The sequence below is a fragment of the Xyrauchen texanus genome, chromosome 19, assembly GCF_025860055.1.
Source record: "Xyrauchen texanus isolate HMW12.3.18 chromosome 19, RBS_HiC_50CHRs, whole genome shotgun sequence".
Lineage (NCBI taxonomy): Eukaryota > Metazoa > Chordata > Actinopteri > Cypriniformes > Catostomidae > Xyrauchen > Xyrauchen texanus.
The window spans coordinates 12,798,116-12,819,410 of record NC_068294.1 but is presented as its reverse complement, the minus strand read 5'-3'; the positions used below and the strand labels follow the sequence as shown (position 1 = coordinate 12,819,410).

General features: G+C 36.9%; 1 protein-coding gene across 1 annotated transcript; it reads right to left on the bottom strand.

The window, feature by feature from the left end:
* Positions 1-522: 522 nt before the first annotated feature.
* On the bottom strand, positions 523-18,398 carry LOC127659927 (SUMO-interacting motif-containing protein 1-like). The gene is made up of 10 exons (XM_052149921.1): positions 17,958-18,398; positions 8,609-9,931; positions 7,064-7,317; positions 4,644-4,713; positions 4,400-4,560; positions 3,169-3,264; positions 2,562-2,693; positions 2,229-2,385; positions 1,541-1,625; positions 523-1,449 (listed from the first exon to the last, which is right to left on the bottom strand). The coding sequence occupies exons 1-10, from the start codon at positions 18,084-18,086 to the stop codon at positions 1,226-1,228; spliced, it is 2,631 nt and encodes an 876-aa protein (XP_052005881.1). The 5' UTR covers positions 18,087-18,398; the 3' UTR covers positions 523-1,225.
* Between the last annotated feature and the right edge of the window lie 2,897 nt (positions 18,399-21,295).

Below are 21,295 nucleotides of genomic sequence, written 5' to 3'. Positions count from 1 at the left end.
TGCTGCAGAAAGCATATAAAAGCAGCATAAAAGTAATACATACTCCAGTGGTTAAATCCATGACTTCAGACATGATATGACAGGTGTGGGTGAGAAACAGATCAAAATTTAAGTCAGTTTTTGCTAGAAATTCCTCACCCTGCCCAAGAGATAGTGATATACATGAAGAATGTGAATCACCAAAAACACAAGAAAGTGAAAGTTAAAGTGGAGATTGACTAAGCAGGGAGGTGAATTAATAGTAAAAAGGAATTAAATATTGATCCGTTTCTCACCACATCATATCACTTCTGAAGACATGGATTTAACCACTGTAGTCACATGGATTAGGCTACATTTATGCTGATTTATGTGATCTTTGGAGCTTCAAAAGTTTTGCACTGATTCACTTTCACTGTATGGACAAAAAGAGCTGAAATATTCTTCTAAAAATCTTAACTTGTGTTCTACAGAAGAAAGTCATACACATCTGGGATGGCACGAGTGTAAATAAATGATGAGAGAATTTTCATTTTTGGGTGAATTATTCCTTTTTAAGCATGATGTAGCCCCTGTTCCAAACTACTTTTCCCATGCCTGCTCTACCTCCTCTATTGTGCAGGACATGACGTGCCAAGTGATCCTGCTTATTTAGCATATTTTGCATTCTTTGCATTGTTTGAACATGTTTTATACACAATAATAACGCTCTGTAATTAAGGAAAATTTAGACCCTACACATAAACTGATTTTAATGTAATTGTTTCATACATTACGATTTAAAATGGTGACCAGTTTATTTAAAATAACTTTTTCATATTTTCATTTCTGTTATCATGTCTCCATTTTATTTTTTGGAATCAGATTCATGTAGTGTTTATCATAGATAAGTGATGCATTTTACAGTGTTCATTATAATGGGGCATAGGTTTACCAACTCAGTACTCAATACTCACTACTCATGAGTACTTTTAAATGAGCTACTCTTTTTCTCTTACTTGAGTAGTTTTTAGGACAGCTACTTTTACTCTACTCACACAAAACTTTTTGGGAAGTAACAGTACTTCTACTTGTGTATTATTTTTCAGTACTCTTTCCACCCGTTTGCATGTAGGAGATTGTGAACATTGCAATGAATTTGATGGATTTGATGCAGCTTTGAGGAATTTATCTGTACTCACATTGTCCTAATGAACAAACATAATTATAAAATATATTTATTTAAAAAAAAAATCAAATAAATATGTTATTTTCTTGGAATAACACTGGAAATTTCAGTTAAGTGTTCCTGTAGTTGGGATAGTGACTCCTGCATTTCCATGGGAAGAGGATAGCCGATGTCCTTTGCTGTACGACACAGGAAGGCTTCTGCTGCCTCTCGCACTGCTAAACGCGTCACCTGGTCATTCACCGTCCAAACCGGAGCACGCGTCCTGTCAAAACGCTCTGGGACGGGACAGCGTAGGTGACCTGGTTAAGAAGAATACATAAAGGGTTAATCCTATTTTATTATTTAACAGGTTCATATTGTGAAGAATCAAAGAGACCATGAGGTTATCACCTGTCACCACCTCTTCATAACTGAGCATCAGCATCCACAAAAGTTGGAGAAGTTCATCCCACTTCCTCCATCTCTCTGCTCCATCCTTGCACAACATGCAGGGAGATCATATCAGTTCAGCTCATGTTATATGGAACATTAGTGCAAAATGTGAATCTGCTATAGCAGGGGTTTTCAAACCTTTTGATGCCAAGGACCCCCCAAATATGATGACTCCCCAGACTGCTGTCGGGTCCTTGGATGTCCTGTATTAAAACTATGGTTTTACTATGAATATCATGGTTATAATATGGTAACTGAAGTAAAACCATGGTAAATATTTTGTGAGGGCATGCAAAACTTATTGTGAGGGAATTCAAACTATTGCACGAGCATGTAACAATATATCTGGAGAAAAAAACAAATCCCGCCCTGTCCTCTGTAGGGGCTCCGTAGACACAGCCTATAATGAAAATGAGTTAAAATTTGCAACTTTACCTAGCTGATCATTTCTGATTTCTAGTTCACTAATATTGCAAACGGTTATGCTTAATCACAAGAGGCAGAAACCATCATCGTGGTTAATATATAACATGCTTTTTTCCCTACTTTTTTTCTGATATTCTCTGTGGACCCCCTAGCACCCCGCGGACACCAGTTTGAAAACCCCTGTGCTATAGAGCAATGTAATTATTTTTTTCTGTTTTACAGAGGGGTCTGAAGCCAGTGTGGCGCTCTGGAGGTAGTGTAGCAGCAAGCTTAGAGACATTGGCAGGCGTCTCTTCGGAGAGCAAGCCTCGTCCAACAGCAGCTCCAATAACTTACACCTCAGCAGCTTGCTCTCCATGGTGCTTAACAATAAGAGTCTAAAACACAACAAGACAGACAGTTTTGTTACAATCTTGCAAAAAATGTACTGTTATTATCATACAAAATGACAGCAAAAACTCTCAATTTAGAGTTGAGTAGATTCAATCAAATCTCTAACGGTATGTAAAAGAGTGCAAGCATAGATTATATTGATTCTCTGTTTTGGTTTCACCTTAATTGACGGCATGGAGACGTGCTGTTAAGACTATGGAAGAGCTCTTGTGCAAGTTTGCTTGAACTACAGGTTGGAGTCCTGTCCACCTCCAAGGCCAATGTCAACATCCTCTGAAGAGACAATAAAATCCTGTAACGAAGAAAGTAAAAAAAAATGTATATCTTGCATCGACTGTTTTGATCCATATTTACAGTATGCTACACAACAGTTTTGAGAAGATATACGAGAAATAGGAATAATAGGATATTAGTACAATAAAAAGTGAGTTCACTCATCCCTTTATATCAGATTTACACTGGTGGTTGATGTGAACATTAACTGAAGCTCCTGACCTGTATCTGCATGACTTCATACATTACACTGCTGCCACTTGATTGGCTTATAAGATAATCGCATGAGTAAATAGATGTACAGGTGTACCTAATAAAGTGGCCGGTGAATATAGAATATAAGAAATAAATAATTCAACAATGCCATGGTGTAAGGTGAAAACAAAAAAATGAATTGTTGTTGTAAAAGAAAATGTATTAACATTAGATAATCATTTATTATATGATTAACACATAATGATATATTCATAATAACAAATGAACACTTCACACACTTAAGAAAGTTGTCCTTCTCTTTCTTTGGGTATTCAACATCATTTGAGTGCATCACTGATTCCTTTGCAGCAGTCATGATCCAATTTAATATATCCCTAAGAGGAAGAATCATAAGACTTGTTCACAAATTATACATTATATGACCACTAAATAATTATTATTTTATAAGGTGCAAAGTCTGCATGCCACTGATTACAAAAACAGGTAGGGCTGGGTATTGATACAGATTTCCTGATGCGATTAGATTCTGATTCACAAGCTCTTAATTTTCCGATTTAAAATATCGATATCGCTTTATAAGGTTATATTTCAGTTATCATTTTCTAGTTACAATATAAAATTCTCACCCAGCTAATTCTGTTCATTTTACTGGGGGCCTTTTAACTAGGTACATTATGAAAATATTACTTTTACAAATTATATTTTATTCATTTTTCAGTTTTTTTTTGTTTTTAGTCACATTTTGGCTTTTAAAACATGAACAAATGCATGTATTCAATCAATAAATAAGATATTATATTTCATATACTGTATTTATTTTTGTTACATGTTTATTGTTTAATTGCATAATTTGTACTATTTACAAGTATTTATATTGATTTGTTGATCAAGTGATAAAAGCTAGTGATAAAAATAGCTAAATATAAATAGCTAAAAATAGTGATAAAAGTCTATTTAACAAAACCGGTATTTCTGTAAAGAGCATCTGTAGATGAGTGCACATTAACAAGAGAGACTCACATGGCTTTATCTCATCCGTGCCATGCGCGATTATAATTAAATGTTTATTTTTTGTTGATTTAATCAACAACTGACAGTAAAGAACAGAAAAGGTATTAAAGAGACATTATTGAATGACAAATGGGTCGCGTGGATCTCGTCTTTGGACACACATTACACGGAACAACTTATACTCTCACAACGGAGTGTAGAATCTCGTTGATGAATAATTCACCACTATACTACACAATTACTAGTGAATGAAATGTAAACATTTATCAGCCAGTTCCCAAATATAAACATTTTAGTTGCACAGTGTAAATTTGGTTGCAAATGCAAGTGATTTCCTATCATTATAGTAGAGGGTTGCACATACAGTAAAAGATCCATCTTGGGAATTAAGAATCGATATTGAAATCGTTCAAAGGAAGATTGCGTTGCATCAGAAAATCTATATTTCTACCCACTCCTAAAAATGGGTGGGTTGGTGCTCCAGCAATTGAGACTCACCTGACCTGTCTGAACCTTTGGTCACAAGACAGCTTTGTCTTTGCAATAGAGTGTTGAAGACGCTGAGTTGTGAGTTTAAACTGAAAGTCATCTTCTAAAACTTGCAACACATATTGCAGGAGCATGTTCTTCACGGTCGTCTGCAACCTCCTAGTGTCATCCTTAAGACAGGAAGCACAAAGTTTTAGAAATCTAAATTATATTTAACAAAAGTATGTAACTACTAAAAATATTTTTTTCCTACTTGTTCCTCCATAACTGACATCAGCAGTTCCCAATCCCACGGGACTGTAGATGTATCCACAGGATGGTATCTTAACATCAACAACAAAATAACATTACATAACAATCATGATGGCATATTTTATGCTTGATTTTTTTTTTATTATGTTTTTTTTAAGTGATTTTATTCCACAGTACACACCAGGAAATGAAGGGGGGTCATGTGTGGATGGAATGGGGATTGGGGATATGACCCAAACCAGATTCAAACTAGACTAGACTTTTTGACAGACATTGAAAATTGTATTGAATGTTCAGTTAAACCCGTGGTTCTTAACTGGTTTTGCTTCAGGACCCAGATATTATATTGGCAGTAAGTGGCGACCCAACAGTGTCAATTTTTCATCTAGCAAAAGTAACAAAAAGTTCCTTAAAATCAATCTTTGAAATTTATTAATATCACCATGAACTGCAAAGGCCCAACAAAATGCAAAATCATTAACATGACATGAACCGAAAAGGAAAATTGTATAAACAACAGCAAAAGTGTCACATTTTTATATATCAATGATTGATACGACTTTAGCATAAAAAAGATATGGAAATTGTTTTCTTTTCCCTATTGACCTCTAAAACTCAAACGCATTTTTGGGCTGCTGCCTGCAATTTTTCACAATCAGATTTAAAAGCTCACCATTTTCACATACTGTGGGGACAACAGCAAGTACTAGAAAAGAAAATGTTCTCTATCACCTTCCATCACAGTCTACAGATCTGAAATATAGGTGGCGTTCTAACGCATTTTAGCCCTCACAAATGAGATTGTCCATAGACATTCAGACTAATTTTAAGTTCAAGCACCAACCTTGTTGTTTCATCGAATATCTCAGCCTCTGAGTGAAATAGAAGCTCAATTAGAAGTGTCATTAGAAATCTGTGATCTTCCCTTTTGCGATGACGTGTAACATTTGATTCAATAACATACATTTTAGATGACTTGTTTAGTGTGCTTTTCCTGCTGGACTGCATATTTTGTTCTTGACATCTAAGATATAACATTGGATTATTCACACAAGCAAGCTCACAGACAAGCTAATTTTGTAGAAAACTGGCTAAGGTAGGAGATATAAAGTTTTTAGCTATTTGAGGCTTATAGCAGCAGTGATCGCGCAGCAGTGATCGCTAAAAGAGACGTTTGTATTTAATGACTTACAGAAATCATATTTCACTTTGTGATTGAATCATGCCAGTCACCCGAGCCATGGGCTGCTCTCACTGCTACCATCAGGCAGGCGGTATCGCAGCATCAGGACCCGCACCAGCCCACTTCATGACAGCTTCTTTCCCCAAGCGATCAGACTCACATTTTATACTTCTCTTAATAACACACTTGCAACTGACTTAAACTTAACTGACTAAATGTCAACACAACACTTCCACGGATTAAATGAGGGAGGGATACAGTGTATTTTTATTGTATACAGTCTTCTTATTCTGTGTATATGGTATATTGTATATTGTTATGTGTATATTGTATATTGTGTTGTGTAACAACATGTGTAAACTGTGTCATATATAAATCAGATTTTTATTGTAATTTTCATACTGCTATGTTGCTTTGAACCGCACCCAAGTCTTTCACCCACTGTTGCACTTGTGTATGTGGTTGAGTGACATTAAAGGGATTTGATTTGATTCTTTTGAAAGTCTTTTAAACTGTGGTATTAGGGCAACAATATGTACAGCTGCGTTTCTAACAATGAGAGCTTTCATTTGATATATGATTTGTCTATTTTAGCGCTATTTGAAAGACTTTTATTGTATTCATATTAGTATTACTACCACATGACCTCTAGGTGTCACTAATTTGCACCACAAATGTTTTCCGGGTTTTTGTAAACATAAACCCGGAACATGCAGAAGTGATATTATTAAAAGTGTTCTATAAAAAGTTCAGATTCTAAGCTTTCAAACGACACCACATATGACACCATTTCAGAATGGACCTGTGACCCAGTTTTGTTTCACTACCCACCAGTTGAGAACCACTGATCTAGCATATTCACTTTAAATGCTCTACATAATAACTGCTCCAAATGTGTTCTTCTGCTGAAACACTAAACTCAAAAGGCTCTTTTCCACCATTGGGCTGAACGGTTCTCATTGCGGAACCATGCCATTCCATACCGATCCGGACACATTGGCGAGGTTACGGATTCTTTTTCCATTGTAGTGTTACGAAATCAAGATTAAAATGGATTAAAGGGGTTCCACCAAAACGGTTCTCTGTCCTAAGTATTGTTAGCTAATCGTGTTGAGAATTGCAGGCTAGAACCGGTTTGCAATCGTATCGCACTGTGCTCAAGTTAAAATATTGCTCAGAATCGTTCAGCCTGATGGTGGAAAAGTGCTTAAAGTAGTTGCAGATGTAATGTGTGTCACCTCTGTGTCTTCATCAATAGGTTGTAGGACTCTATGGCTAGAACATCCGGGCTTTGTGGGTCCAAGAAAATCCCCTTGAGCAGATGTGATGTGATATCCACAGGTGGACAGTACAGAGGCTGAATAAAGTCAGAGAGCAGCTGAAGAGTGCCCTCTGGGTAATTCTCCTCGATTGTGCTGTAGACCAAGCTGAGGCTCTGCCGGCATAGGGGTTCAGCGGGGCCATAGTGTTCATCTTCCTCCTCATCTTCATGCTGTTAAAAACAGAACATGACTGAATGAAATAAATTACCTATGATACCATAGAGGTTTCTATTGGGATTGCAAATGTTGTCTGAAGGAGTTCACTTTGTTAGAGTCCATGGAGCCAAGGTAACACATTTTGGAAAATGTTCTCTTTATGTAAATCAATTTGACCTCTAAAATTCCCTAAGTAATTACATCCCAAAGGAGGAAAAGTAAACATTTTGTACAGTTCTGCCATGGTCGGGGTGAGGCAGCAGGGTGTGTCTACTTTTTGTGTATAATTTCTGTCCTAAGCTTTTAAAAACACAGAGGTCTGCATGATTTTATGTCACGTTAAAAATTAGCTAATTAGGCTTTGTGATTAAGGGTTTTTTTTAAGCAAATGAATCCAAAATTATGTTAATAATTATCATAATTATTCTTCCATAAAACAGTTATACTATACTAACACCATGGTTAATATGTAGTACATTTTACCACAAAAAAAAAATAGTTACTACAGTTTTACCAAAGTAAAACACTGGTTAATTTTCATAAGGGAATGTTTTAAAAACCATGGCTCTTGTACCACAAATTAACCATGGTATTACTATTGTCAAACTGTGGTAACCATGTTTTTTGGGCAGAATGATTGTGCTTTTTATAACCATAGTTTTGGTTTTCCTGTTTTGTTACTATTTCTTTTATGAAAATAAGAATGGTTAATTTTGTGGTTACCATAGTTTCACTGCAAATACCATAGCTGAACTATGGTTACTGTAGTAAAACCATGATTAATTTTCATAAGAGATAAATAAAGCTATTTATTAGGGGATACAAAACTATTTCAGCATGTAAATTCCCTTTCTGTCTTTTAAAGGGGTCTGTAATTTTTATACAGTAGATAGAAGAATAGATTTAAATATTGATAACATGGATTTATCTGTATAATTACCATTATATTTACAACAAATATCATGTTTAAAATATGTCAAACAAAAAAAACTAAATAATAATGGTTATGGTCATAATACAAATACCATAGTTGAACTACAGTAACTGTAGTACAACCACGGTGGATTCTGTGGTTACAATGGTTTTACTACAAATATTATAGTACAAATAAGGTTACTGTAGCAAAACTATGGTTGATTTTTTTTCTTAAGGGGTTGACAACGTTATTGCGAGGGAACCCAAAATAATTGAGAGGGTATGCCAGGATATTTTAGAAAATAAATTCCCTCCCTGTCCTCTAAAGTGGCTCTGTAAAAATATATTTAAATTTACATATCAAGGAAAAAAAGAGAAAAAAAATCTTACCATGTGTGCAGCTGTTCCACCCATATACTGCCTCAACTTTCTATACTGAGCCAGACAAATATGTTGTCTGCCTTGTGTATTGTCTTCAGAAAGATCTGACAAATTATCTAGCACAACTTCATTGTCTCCACTGTTGCTTGTGCTTGTCTCCCAAAGTCTTGCTGAAGGGCCGTCAAGGGATACTGCATCTAAATCGTTTCTTCTTAACTCTGCTCTCTCTGAAAAGGCAGGTGAAGGGGGCAGAGATATGGAGAAGCTAAGGGGACTACTTAGTGAGTTCTCCAAAGACAGAGCAGGTGAGTCTGCCGCTGTATCACTGGCAAGGATCTCTGTGGAGGTGGGACTGTTGGGTTTACTAGGCTGATTCTGTCCAGATTTCAGTTCAGGGCTGCAGGGGGGCAATGCCCATGATGAGGCAGATATGGAAGGGGATGAAGGCTGCAGCTCAACCTGGGTGACTGGCATTTTATGTATGTGCTCACTTTCACCCATATTCATAGTTTGACAGTCCTTTTTTGACGCAACTGGATTGGATGCTGACTCAGTTTGAATATCAGAAAGATGTTCAGATATTTGAGGTGATTGTTGTCCACTGCACGTTGTAAAGGGATGATCCTTATCTTCAAGCTTATTGGATTCATCGGAGAATATATAAGCATCTACCTCACTCGGGCAGTAAAATGGACTGTCAAGGCCGTTCAGCGAGTGAACACTGGCATTCCATTTTTGAGAAGAATCAATACTTCCTGCATTTTCTTGGTCTGTTCCTATGCTACTGGTAGCTGGTGATGAGAAACTAAGTTGTGCATCTTTAGTGTTCTGCGTTAGATCTACAATGGAGTTCTTCAATACTTCAGATGCATTTTCCAAAGGGATTTTACTTGAAGAGATGCAATTTCCCAAGAACTCATCCCAGCTTAACTGCTCATATGGCAGGCTTGAATTACAATTTGTGTCCTGATGCAAAAGATCTCCTGTTCTTTCGATATGCAGTTGTGTGAAATTGTTTTCCCAGCTGAGTGACTTAGAGACAACAGACTGCACACTGCTCCCAACAAAACATCCAGAATTAGCCCTTTCTTTTTCAAGATTGTTGGTTTGAGATTCTGATTCTTGAGATTTTCTAATAGATGTTGGTATTACATGCTTGTCTCCACAGTCTACTGATGGTACAGCCAATGATGGATTTTGCAGCTGCACATCAACATAATCAGGATGACAGTCACCACTTAGATCTATCACTTCTAAAGTGGAGCATGTATCTTTTCTTGAGAATCTTCCATGGGGAGGAACCAAATTGTGGCCTGCGATATCAATGAGGACCTGAGACAAACAAGTAAACAAGAGTAAAGACAAAAAGACTGTCTGCTTTAGTTTTTTTTTTCCAATTAAGAAAGCAGGATACATTTGGAGAGATAGTGTCATTATAAGTAGTAGACCGATTTGGGTATTTATATAACCAATATAATGCTCGATAATGGCAAAAATCATAATCACGATTATTTTGGTCAATATTGAGATCACTATTTAACACGATTACTCATTGACTTTGGAAACATCATGTATTTATTTTTGTAATTATTTGTTTTTATTCATTCTTACAAAAATAAATAAAATCTAAAATATATATACATACAATCAACATTTAAACACCACAACCACCCCTCCCCCTCCCTATCCCCAACCCGCCCACCAACAAACATCCTCGAGGTCAAACATGAGTATATATACACAAACAAACACACAAACAAAAAATATAGGATAAACATATAATAATCATACACAATTAAAACTATACTACTCTCTCCACCGTACCACCCCGAGAGCCTTCCAAAAACTCTAAATAGTTGGCCCACTTCTAGGGCTGTCAACGAATATTCTAAATTCGAATATATATTCGAATAGTTTTAAAAAACAGAAATTCGAAGGTGAAAATTAATATTCGAATGTGGGAAAAAAAACGCGCCCGCGGTAGCAGATGTGCGGCTGTCTGCTTTGCGAGTGGGCGTGCTGCCTGAGGGGTCTTTGTTGTCACATTTCTCGAATTGTGTGCCTCATTTTATTTAACGTTAAACAGAAACATGACTAAAATGTAAGGCTACTGTACTGACTGAATAGATGTTGCATGAATAAGGTAGGTTAGATACAGCAGTTTCATGCACTGCAGGCTTCCACTGGTTTGATTATTTACCGTTTCATGTCAAGGAAAAGTTCCATGTTTACCACAGCACAGCTCGCTCGGAGCGTTCAATGTCGGTTCTATATACTGTAAAACTTCAATTAATGTTAATAATTTGTTTTAATCACTGAATGAAGCCTGCTATATTTGGGACAAGAGTCGCGACCTTATATTGCTTGCACAAAACTCTTGATCAGCACTCAACATTTGTTTATTGTTGTTGTTCTTTTAAACCGTTATGCGCAGAGAGCGTGAGGGCGAGAGAGAGAGAAAGAGTGCCTGCGCGTGCGAGCGAGAGTGAGGTCTTGGCCATTAGTTGATTTACTTGTTTTTGTGTAGGTAATACGTTGTCAAATATGTTTAAACTTAAATAAACTACCTATACAAATAGTTATGTCTCTTTGTATTAATTTGTCCTGTTATTGACGTAATGCGCGTCATTGACCAAATGCGCAACCAGATATTCGAATAGTTCGAATATATGTGTTTTTTTTAGAGGGAATATTCGAATGTCATTTTTGAGCAATTTTGACAGCCCTACCCACTTCCCAACAAAAAAATCCAAGTTACCCCGTCTTCCAAATTACACCTCCTAAAAAGCCGCCACCCTCCCCATCTCCGTGCACCACTGCCAAAATGGGGGTGGTCCAACTGACCTCCAACCCCTCAAAATAATCTGCCTAGCTATCATCACACTGGTCAGAACCCAATTTTCGACGTGACTTTTCCCCACATCAATGACCGCCATATCACCCAAAACACTGAGTCTGTGGCAAAACAATACCCGAGAGCCCAACATATCACACACAAAACTCTGAACCTTCAAACAGAATTCATGGATCTCAACACACAACAAAAAACATGGGCCATGTATCCATCCTCCGATTGGGAGGAACATTAACCTTCCCAATCTTAGATAAATGTAAATAAGCCCACCTGCCCACATCGCTCGAAAACCTTATTATTATGGGGTAAGAATTAACTCTAACTAAATCAAACAAATTTGCTGTGAATACTTAATGCCCTATCTGGGCCACTGGAAGGTGCCCTGCTAAAAAGCTGTTACTGGGCAGTATGCTGTCAGAGCCAAAGCTTCGGATTTAGACCAACTGACTTTGTATCCTGAGAACTTAGAAAAGGAATTAATTGTTCTGTGTAAGCACGGCATAGATCTAGAAGGGTCGGAGACGAATAATAAAACATAATCTGTGTAAAGCAAAAGCTTATGCTCCAAACCTCCCACCAACACCCCTGGAAAATAATCCTCCTTTCTTATCGCAGCTGCTAATGGTTCCATGGCAAGACAGAACAATAACATGGAAAGAGGGCAACCCTGCCGGGTGCCCCTATCAGAGTTAAATAATCTGAAATGAATCCATTTGTTTGTACCATCGCTAACGTGTGTCTATAAAGTAACAAACCATCCAATAAAAGTACTCCCAAACCCGTACATTTCCAAAATCTTAAAAAGATAATCCCATTCTACCATATCTTTTCGGCGTCAAGTGAGATGGCAGTGACCAGAGTCTGATCATTTGCCACTGAACACATGATATTGATGAAACGCCTAATATTATCAGAAGAGCTACGGCCCGAATAAACCCCACCTGATCTATATGTATAAGAGATGTCATAAATTTACTTATTTGATTAGCCAAAATTGTTTACAATATTTTAATAGCTGGATCAGGGATATTAGAGAGACGGTAACTCTTACACTCGCTTGTGTCCTTGAGCATGGCACTTAACTCCAGGTTGCTCTGGGGGGATTGTCTCTGTAATAAGTGGACTGAAAGTCGCATTGGATAAAACGTCTGTCAAATGCGTAAATGTAAATGCATCATGGTTGGTGGAAGCTTTCCATTCTTTAATGATTCTGTATAAACGTCTTGCAAAATTGGAGCCAGTTCTGTAACATAACATCTAAAAGAACTCAGTGACAAACCATCTGGCCCTGGAGCCTTGCCTGTAGGCAAGGCTTTAATTACCTCGCCAAGCTCCTCCATGATTATCTCAGAATCAAGATAATTTTTTTGCTCAGTCGTCAGTTTAGGGAGTTCTAATAGTTCCACAAAATGTCTAATATCTTCTTCAATAGAACTATATGGAACTAAAGTATTATTAATATCAATGGCCAAGATAAAAATGTCATAACCATCAGATTTCACAGAGGGAATGATAGAAAAAGACTCTCTCTGCTTTATATATCTAGCCAAAAGCTTCCCTGCTTTGTCCACCGACTCAAAGTATAACTGTCTTGACCTGAATAGCCAAAATAGTATTATATCTGTAATTCAATCAGGTGAATTCCCTGAGGCCATCAGATGACATTTGGCACTTCAGCTCTACCTCTGCACTTTTAATATTCCCTTCCAACTCCTCAAGTTCTCGTGCTTTGGATTTTTTGATGAATGAGGCATACTGTATGATCCGACCACTAAGAACCACTTTAAGTGCCTCCCAAGCCAAACCTAAAGAGGATATTGAGGACCAGTTAGTCTCCATATAAACATTGGTTTCAGCCTTTAACATTTGTTGTAAATCAGGATTTTGCAAAAGGGAAACATTAAAGTGGCAACTATATGATTTCTATTTCTCTGTATGTGGCAACACCTCTAAACTCACAAGGGCGTGATCTGAGACTACAACTACCGATTTCCAATTGAGCAATCAACAAAAGATGAAATGAGGGATATAGATATAAAAAATCAATTCTAGAATAAATCTTATGGACTAATGAAAAGAATGTATAGTCCCTACCCGATGTGAGACAAAGATTTTTACACATCCTGTGAAGCGTCAATGTTGCTCTAAAGGGCTTGCACACTTTTACTTCACTATGATCAAGGACTTAAGGGAATGGAAGTCAGCTGGAGCACAATCGTTTTGGAAGTTGTGCGTAGATGGGGAGGGTAGCAGCTTTCGAGGAGGTGTAATGTAGTAGTTTTAAATGTTCATTGGGGGTCAGGGTGGGGTTGGTAATTGGGGAGGGGAGGGGTAATAGTGGGGGTTAAATGTTGATTCAGTGTATATATATGTTTTGTTATATGTACGAATCAATAAAAAAATGGAAGAATGGTTTCAAGTTCTTAAGTAATTATTCAATACTAGTAAACAGTCAGAAATAAAATAACAATAAAAAACAACAATGATTAGAAATAGATAAAAAAAATAGAACAAAAAAAATCTAAATTAAGAAAATTCAGTGCTTTTTTTAACAGCTGTTAAAGATTTGAACATCAGTATCAAGTATTCAATAAACATTCAGAAAGAAATGCAACATAAAACTACTACTGGTCTTCACTGTATGATTACAAGACATCAATACTTTCTAAAGCTACTAAAGTTACTCAGTCAAGAGCATTGAGTGTTTACTCATTTTCTTGTTCTGGTTGTTTGATTATTATAATGACACACTAGACAGCATCAGGTCTATTATCTTACATTTATACTACACACAGTGTACACACAGATCTAAGATAGATCTAAGATACACACAGTGAACGTGACACATAGATTAGTGAGCCCTTCAAGTGGAAGCGGAAAAATCTTAATTACGAGTTCCGAGCACATGACTGACCCTGCAAACAAGTGGGAAAGTTTGAATTCTAGATGATACATGAGTTTCCGAGTTGGGTCGTATGAAGGGGCGTGTCAACATGAAAGATGATAGGAAGTAATAATTTTGCTAAATTTGTATTTATTTCAATACAATTAATTTGTTTAATATGACAATCAACTAATGAGTCACCCTTCGCAGCTTGTTTTAAGCAAATTAATTAATAAAATGTTAGATACCATGCATTAATAAATCATATATGACATTTATAAGTGATGCAGGTTTATTCACTAGTGTTTATTCACGGTACAACAGAAAAAATGCTTTTGCCATCATTCACTTCATAATTGTTTAAGTTTGGCTTCTTCCGTATTTTGTTTCCCACTTGAATGTGTAACATGTTGTAGTAACAATTGCCTGACTCTGAGGTACGAGCTTCCCAGGTGTACTTGAAGGCAACATATGATTCACTACTTTGTGAGCCATCACGTTATAATCTAGCTGCAGCAAACACATGCGAGTGACGAGCATTCCCATGCCAGAATGTGCATCAGCCAGGAGAAGACTCAATCTCTTCCCTGGTCACTTTACACAAGATGCAGCGCTGAACCGCACAGAGAAAAATAAAAAGTCATATAGGGTAATAACAACACAGGTGTGAGTAAAAAATCACTTAATTTTAATTTGTGGGTGAACTAATCCTTTAAACAAACATATTTACTCTGGGCAATACTATGACTTCCTGAACAATGTTTTTAAAGGAATATTCCAGGATCAATACAAGTTAAGCTTAGCATTTGATGACAAATGTTGATTACAATAAAAATGTATTCGACTCGTCCCTTCATTTATTTAAAAAACCAAAAATCGAGGTTACAGTGAGACACTTACAATGGAAGTGAATGAGGCCAATTTTTTGAGAATTTAAAGACAAAATATGAAGCTTGTCATTTTATAAAAGCACTTACATTCATTCTTCTGTTAAAACATGTGTTATTATTTAAGCTGTAACATTGTTTAAATCATTGTTTTGACAGACGCTTTAAGCTTTTAGGGTTTACGGCGTTTCGTGGTCATGACAATAATGTTGTAATATTCAATATAAATGTAAAGAATTTTTTTAAGGGCTTTTATCACATTAAAATCATGTTAGCCTGCATGTTGTTTTTGTCTTGTTGGCTATACTTTTGAAACAGTGTGTATTGTTATGTTTATGGATTGGCCACTTCCATTGTATAAGTGCCTCACTAGAACTTCAATTTATTTTTTTAAAGAAAAGGAGGTATGAGTCAAAATTAATTTTTGTGGTAACCAACATTAGGCCTATGCCACAAATGCTGTCGACTGAGCTTAACTTGTATTGAACAACAAATATTCCTTTAATAGGCCTATTCGCATTCGAAATTCCCTATAAATAGTTCCATTATCCATTTGCTAACCTAGTTGCTAGAATTTTAAACAAGTGAAAGATGCAATAGCTTATATTAATCGGCCAAGCAGTTAATGGCCGATAACAATCTCAGAATGGCCAAATATCGGTAGATTTAACGGCCTTACTGTACGTTTACACCAGAAGCGGCGAGAGCGTCAAAATTCGCTCTGGCTGCCCTGCCTTCGACGCTCAAGGACGCTCGTGGACGCTCTGACGTAGTTGAAATAGGCGGCAACGTTTGTTCAGAATGCTTTGTTTTGTGAACTATATTTAAAGGGGCCGCAATTTAAACATCCAGACATGTCGACCATTTACTTTTTGCCGACCGATCACAAGTAGCGTATATCCTCATGAACTCTTTAAAATGTGAAAATAAGAAATCGATCGATGGCAGAAAGTAATTAAAATTATAGTTGTTTGTTATCAAAATAAAATACATTTGTAGTAATAACTGTGGTCTTGGTCATATATTACAGGGAAACCCGTCACGGCAATAATTCGTTTCTACATTTTATCTTCGAACGAATGTTTGGTGGGAACCAAAGTTTACACGGTTGTGTTCTCGACTTTGCTAGAGCGGAGCACTTCTATATTCCAATTGGTTGCCGCCGAACCGCGTCACAGCTCATTACCATAATGTTGACTGCACTTGAACTTCCATCTGACGCCCACGCCGCCCAAGACTCGCCGCGCCGCTTCTCGCCGCAGAGAGACGCTGGCTGTCATTGAAAAAGAATGACTTCCGGTCGATTTGACGCTCTCGCCGCCTCTGGTGTGAACGTACGGTTAGTGACATATTGCTCCACCGTAACTCTATGGAAATGTTTAAAATAATGGAAAAGGAAAAGTAATTAATTAATTATTAATAGGCTTATTAATATGACTATTCAACGGCAAAATGACTAAACCCCCTACAATCTGATATTTCAAGAGAAGGATTTTTAGATTTGTATGTTTGAAATATCTTAAAGGGGTCATGACATGAGAAACCAAATTTGCCTTGATCTTTTGGTATATAAGAGGTCTTTGTATCATTAAAACGTCCTGCAAGTTTAATATTTTTAAACGAATCATTTATTTAATCAAGCTCAAAATACAGCTCGTTCTGGATTCATGGTTAGAAGTGACGTGACGGTTAGAAGTGACGTACCAGCGTTTGCATATGACCGCCTCCAGCACAAGATAACTACGCTTTAAGCGCAAGACTACGCTCATTTCGTATCGCCGTGCGCCTCACAAGTGTTCAGTCGATGGACAGCGAGCTCTGACAGAGACTACTTGTGCACAGGAAAATTACGATGCCACACAGATGTGCTGTTCCTGGCTGTGGTCAAACAAAACCTCTGAATAAGCTGCCGAAAGATCCAGGCGTCAGGGAAAAATGGATGCAGTTTATTTTTTGCGGACGTCCCAGTCACGGCAGTGTTAACTTAAGCGTTTGTTCTGTACATTTTAAGGATGACTGTTTTGAGAACAAATCTCAATATGATGCTGGCTTTGCCAGAAAACTGTTGCTCAAAGATAAGTCCGTGCCGACTATTCTGGGAACAACGACGGCGCAAACTGTAAGTAATCTATTTTAAACTTTAAACTACTTTTTAAAGCGCAATTTCATTCATTATGAATAATCACAGTGTTTTTACTTAGTTTACTTGCATATTGTTCTGGCTGGGGGCGTCAATAATTGATACATAGGCACTGACGTTAGCCAATCATAACAGTGGGCGTTAACACTGAAGTCTTAAATGGAAAACGCCCCAAAACAGACTGTTTGAATCAGAGGATGAGAAACAGGGTGGGAAAAGGTCATAAATCACTAGATTTTAAAAGTTTTTCTTTAAAAAAAAATATATTAATACTATAAATGCACCTAAGGGAACATAATAATACAATAAAAAAACCCATGTCATGACCCCTTTAAGGTAACGTCACCAGCGCGCGCACTTGTCTCGAATGACCGCGCGCTGAGGAAAGCAAGTGTGGTTGAATTCTCTTGGGGGAAATCGCAAATCTACGCGCGCACAGTAACCAAATTGCCTAGTTTACCTATGTAAACCAACGGAAACGTGTCTTATTCGTCATTGTAATGACGTAAAGTCCAACCTAAAGAGAAAATACCAAAACATTGAGACTCTGATATAGTCAAACTGCTTGCAAATAGCAGAATGAAATAACTTACAGGTGTGACTGGAAGCCATTCTGCTCGGATGAACGGAACTGCATCTTCTTTGACTTCTTTGTAACTACTTATAACCTCTAAATCAGAGTCGTTGTCGCTGCCCGAGCTGACACAAACAATATCATCCATTATTTCGTCTCACATCATCCTATTAGTCGTGTTTGTGCTGACAAAGGTCTTAATCAGGGACAAATAGTGCCCTATATAGATTATATGCAGGGTTCACTGCTATTTAGCAAGCAAAACAATCACATAATTGAACATATCAGTACCGTCCATACACAAGATACATCGTGGAAAGAGTTTGCAGTCTGTTATTATTCCGTCAGTAAGGTTGCAGTCAAACAAGCCTCCACGTAAACAAAAACATTCATCACTTAAATAAATGTAAATACTATCCGTAAAATATTTGTAAATGTTTTGGTTTCACTATTGAAGGGTTTGCCGATGTGACGAAGAAGGAACTTCCGCAGTGTAATCTCTGTTATGTCAGTTTATGCGGAAGTGTGTTGGACTAAAGTGCGCTATTAAAAACCATTATGCATCTAAATGTTTTAGTTATGTTGTATAGATACACATTGAATAACATATACATGAGCTTGCAGTACAGTAGTTCAGACAGCGTTGCACGACCAAGTGTTGTAACTGTATATTGACCATGTTTCATGAAACATGTTATTTGGCGGGGATTGGTTATTTGGGAATCGACTCCGATTCTGATTCCTGGTTTTGGAATCGTTAGAATCGATTCTAAGATTCGATTCCAGACCCATTTAATCAATTATTTTTGGATTCAAAGTTAAATCTCATTATAAACAGCTCACTACAAAGCGTTATTTGCACTGTTTATAAGAGCATGAATGATATCCCAATTATATATATAGATCAGTGATCAAGGCATGTATGCACACACCAAAACGCGATGCTTCCATCCCATGAGATCATTTTTTAGGGGAGTTTGAGTAGATGCGCTTGTATTTCCAAGAACTACAGAAAATAATCTTAAAACCACCATTGAAATTGTCTGTTACCACTCATGAGTTTTTGTTCAGAGCGAGGTATATTAGAATTTACAGTAATTGTCCACTTTTGTACACTGAATAAAATGATAAAACAATACATTTCAGTTTTATAAAAAATAAAAAAAATCACAGTCCGAAAATATCAACTCGTTTCCCCGGAAGGAATCGACTCCAGCTTTGGAGTCGTATTCCCACGTCTCAAATCATTTCTCGAATCCCAACGCCTCAGAATTGAGGAATCGATTCTTTATGGAATCGAATCCCAGCCTTAGGTGTCAGTGGTAGAGCGCATGTTTTGCATGTATGAGCTCACAGGTTCTATCACCGGTCTATCCACTTTTTCCGTTTTTGGTCTGACTCATATCTAGTTTGGTGTCGTTGTAAAAAATGTATTGGTCAGTGACAGCACGCTCTTTGTTTGTTCAGATCTTCTAAAACATACATAAAAGTGTAATTCACACAAAACAATAAAAACAAAGTTGAATTAAAAGCTAATATTCTTGAAAAAAAAAAAAAAAGATATGTTGGCAAGAGTAGTGTAGAATATGTTTTTATTGATATTTTATTTTAAATAAGCAGTGAAACATTTAAAAAATATATATTATTAATAATTGAAAATATTTGTCCACAAAATCAAAGTCATGTGGTGTAACCAACATGTAGGTTGCCATTTTGTTGTCATATGACAAAAAAAAGTAAATATAAAACAGAGAGTTTGTTCCTCAAGACAGTTTGTGGAGTTTAAAATAAAATCACTTTAGTTCATGTCATATGGTGAGACCCTGAGAAAACTTCTTGATATTCTTGACTCAAAAATAAATGAGGCGTATTAAAAAATAAATAAAATTACCTTGAAAAATATGTTTGAAAGCTTGTTTGAAATGAATGATTGAGTTGGGTACATTCTCATGTTTTTAAGGTACAAGAAAGGTTTTCTAAAGCCTTCTACTTGATGGTTTCATAACAACATATTTAGAGATATTAAATATAGATAGATAGATAGATAGATAGATAGATAGAGAGATAGATAGATAGACAGACAGACAGACAGACAGACAGACAGACAGACAGACAGACAGACAGACAGATAGATAGATAGATAGAAAGATAGATAGATAGATAGATAGATAGATAGATAGATAGATTGATTATTATTATATATTGATAATATTGTGTTATTAGTCAAAGGTGGTCATAGTGCCCGCCCCCTATGTGAGCAATGCTGAGGCATGGCTTGGGTGTACAGTGAATATCTGTATTACTGAGGTCCTCAGTAGTCAGTAGAGACAAGGAAGTCCACTTGTACTTTTGTGGCTCTTAATCACTCTCTGCCTAACACACACATCCATTCACACATAAACGTCCTGCCTTGTGCATCATTCTAAAAATATAGTGAACTCTACCCACTCTAGCCCGCACACTTTGACCTATCCCATACATGTGGGTCAAAATTGTCACCAGGACAACAAGGCAACAATGCACCCTTTAGCCTAAGCTGTTCTCTGGATAATGGGGACTATTAGCTGAAATACACTAGAATACAGCATTTTAAACTATTGGCGTGTAATATGTCAGTAAGATCAAGCACCATGTGATAAAAAATTCTGTCCCTTTGGGGTTTGATGTATAACTCAAAGTAAACTTGCAGCTAAATGTTTCATTTTTAAAACGAGGATGGAATAGTCACAGAGAGGTTAGTTGAATGCATCTCACAGTGATATATGACTTAAGAGCTCAAACAGCAATTATGTATTTAGCTAGATCTGTTCAAATCTTCAGGTTGTTTTTTTTAATTATTATTATTATTTTATCCTTTCATTAAGAGGATTTAATCCAAATGTATCCACTCATTGCAACAACACACCAGCCAACAAAAGATATCAAGTGAAAAACACTTATCCGGCAGTAGATTTAGGTTTCATAATAAAAGATCTGTATATAAATGTAATGCAATTATTGAGTGTTCAGTATCACATTAATGCTTTATGCTTTGTTCATTGAAGTCTTTGACACTTTTTGGACTGTTTGAAAGTGTAGTATGGTAAATTGGCAGAGAACGGACATGTGTAGGTCTACATTAAAACATGGTCGCTAAACTGCTCACTGGATATTAAGAGGCTTTTTCACATTGGCGTCTACCAAACACAGAGAGTGAGAGTGATGCATTTAGCAGGGGCGGGTGGGTACGTTATTCAGGGGGCATTAGGAGCCCATTGTGCGAGCGCAGAGGTTGAAGGAGAGGGAAGGGGTGAGGGGTTGGAGAGATGAGAGGAACACATCAGTTCAGGGACAGAGATGGAGGGAAAGCAGCAAGAC

Bases quoted from the DNA above. Each gene is read 5' to 3' on its own strand.
- LOC127659927 (XM_052149921.1), bottom strand. From the start codon at position 18,086: ATGGATGATATTGTTTGTGTCAGCTCGGGCAGCGACAACGACTCTGAT. The intron at 4,714-7,063 runs GTGACACACATT...GTTGATGTTAAG, and splicing joins CTATTGATGAAGACACAGAG to ATACCATCCTGTGGATACAT. The intron at 4,561-4,643 runs GTAGGAAAAAAA...TCCTGTCTTAAG, and splicing joins TGTCAGTTATGGAGGAACAA to GATGACACTAGGAGGTTGCA.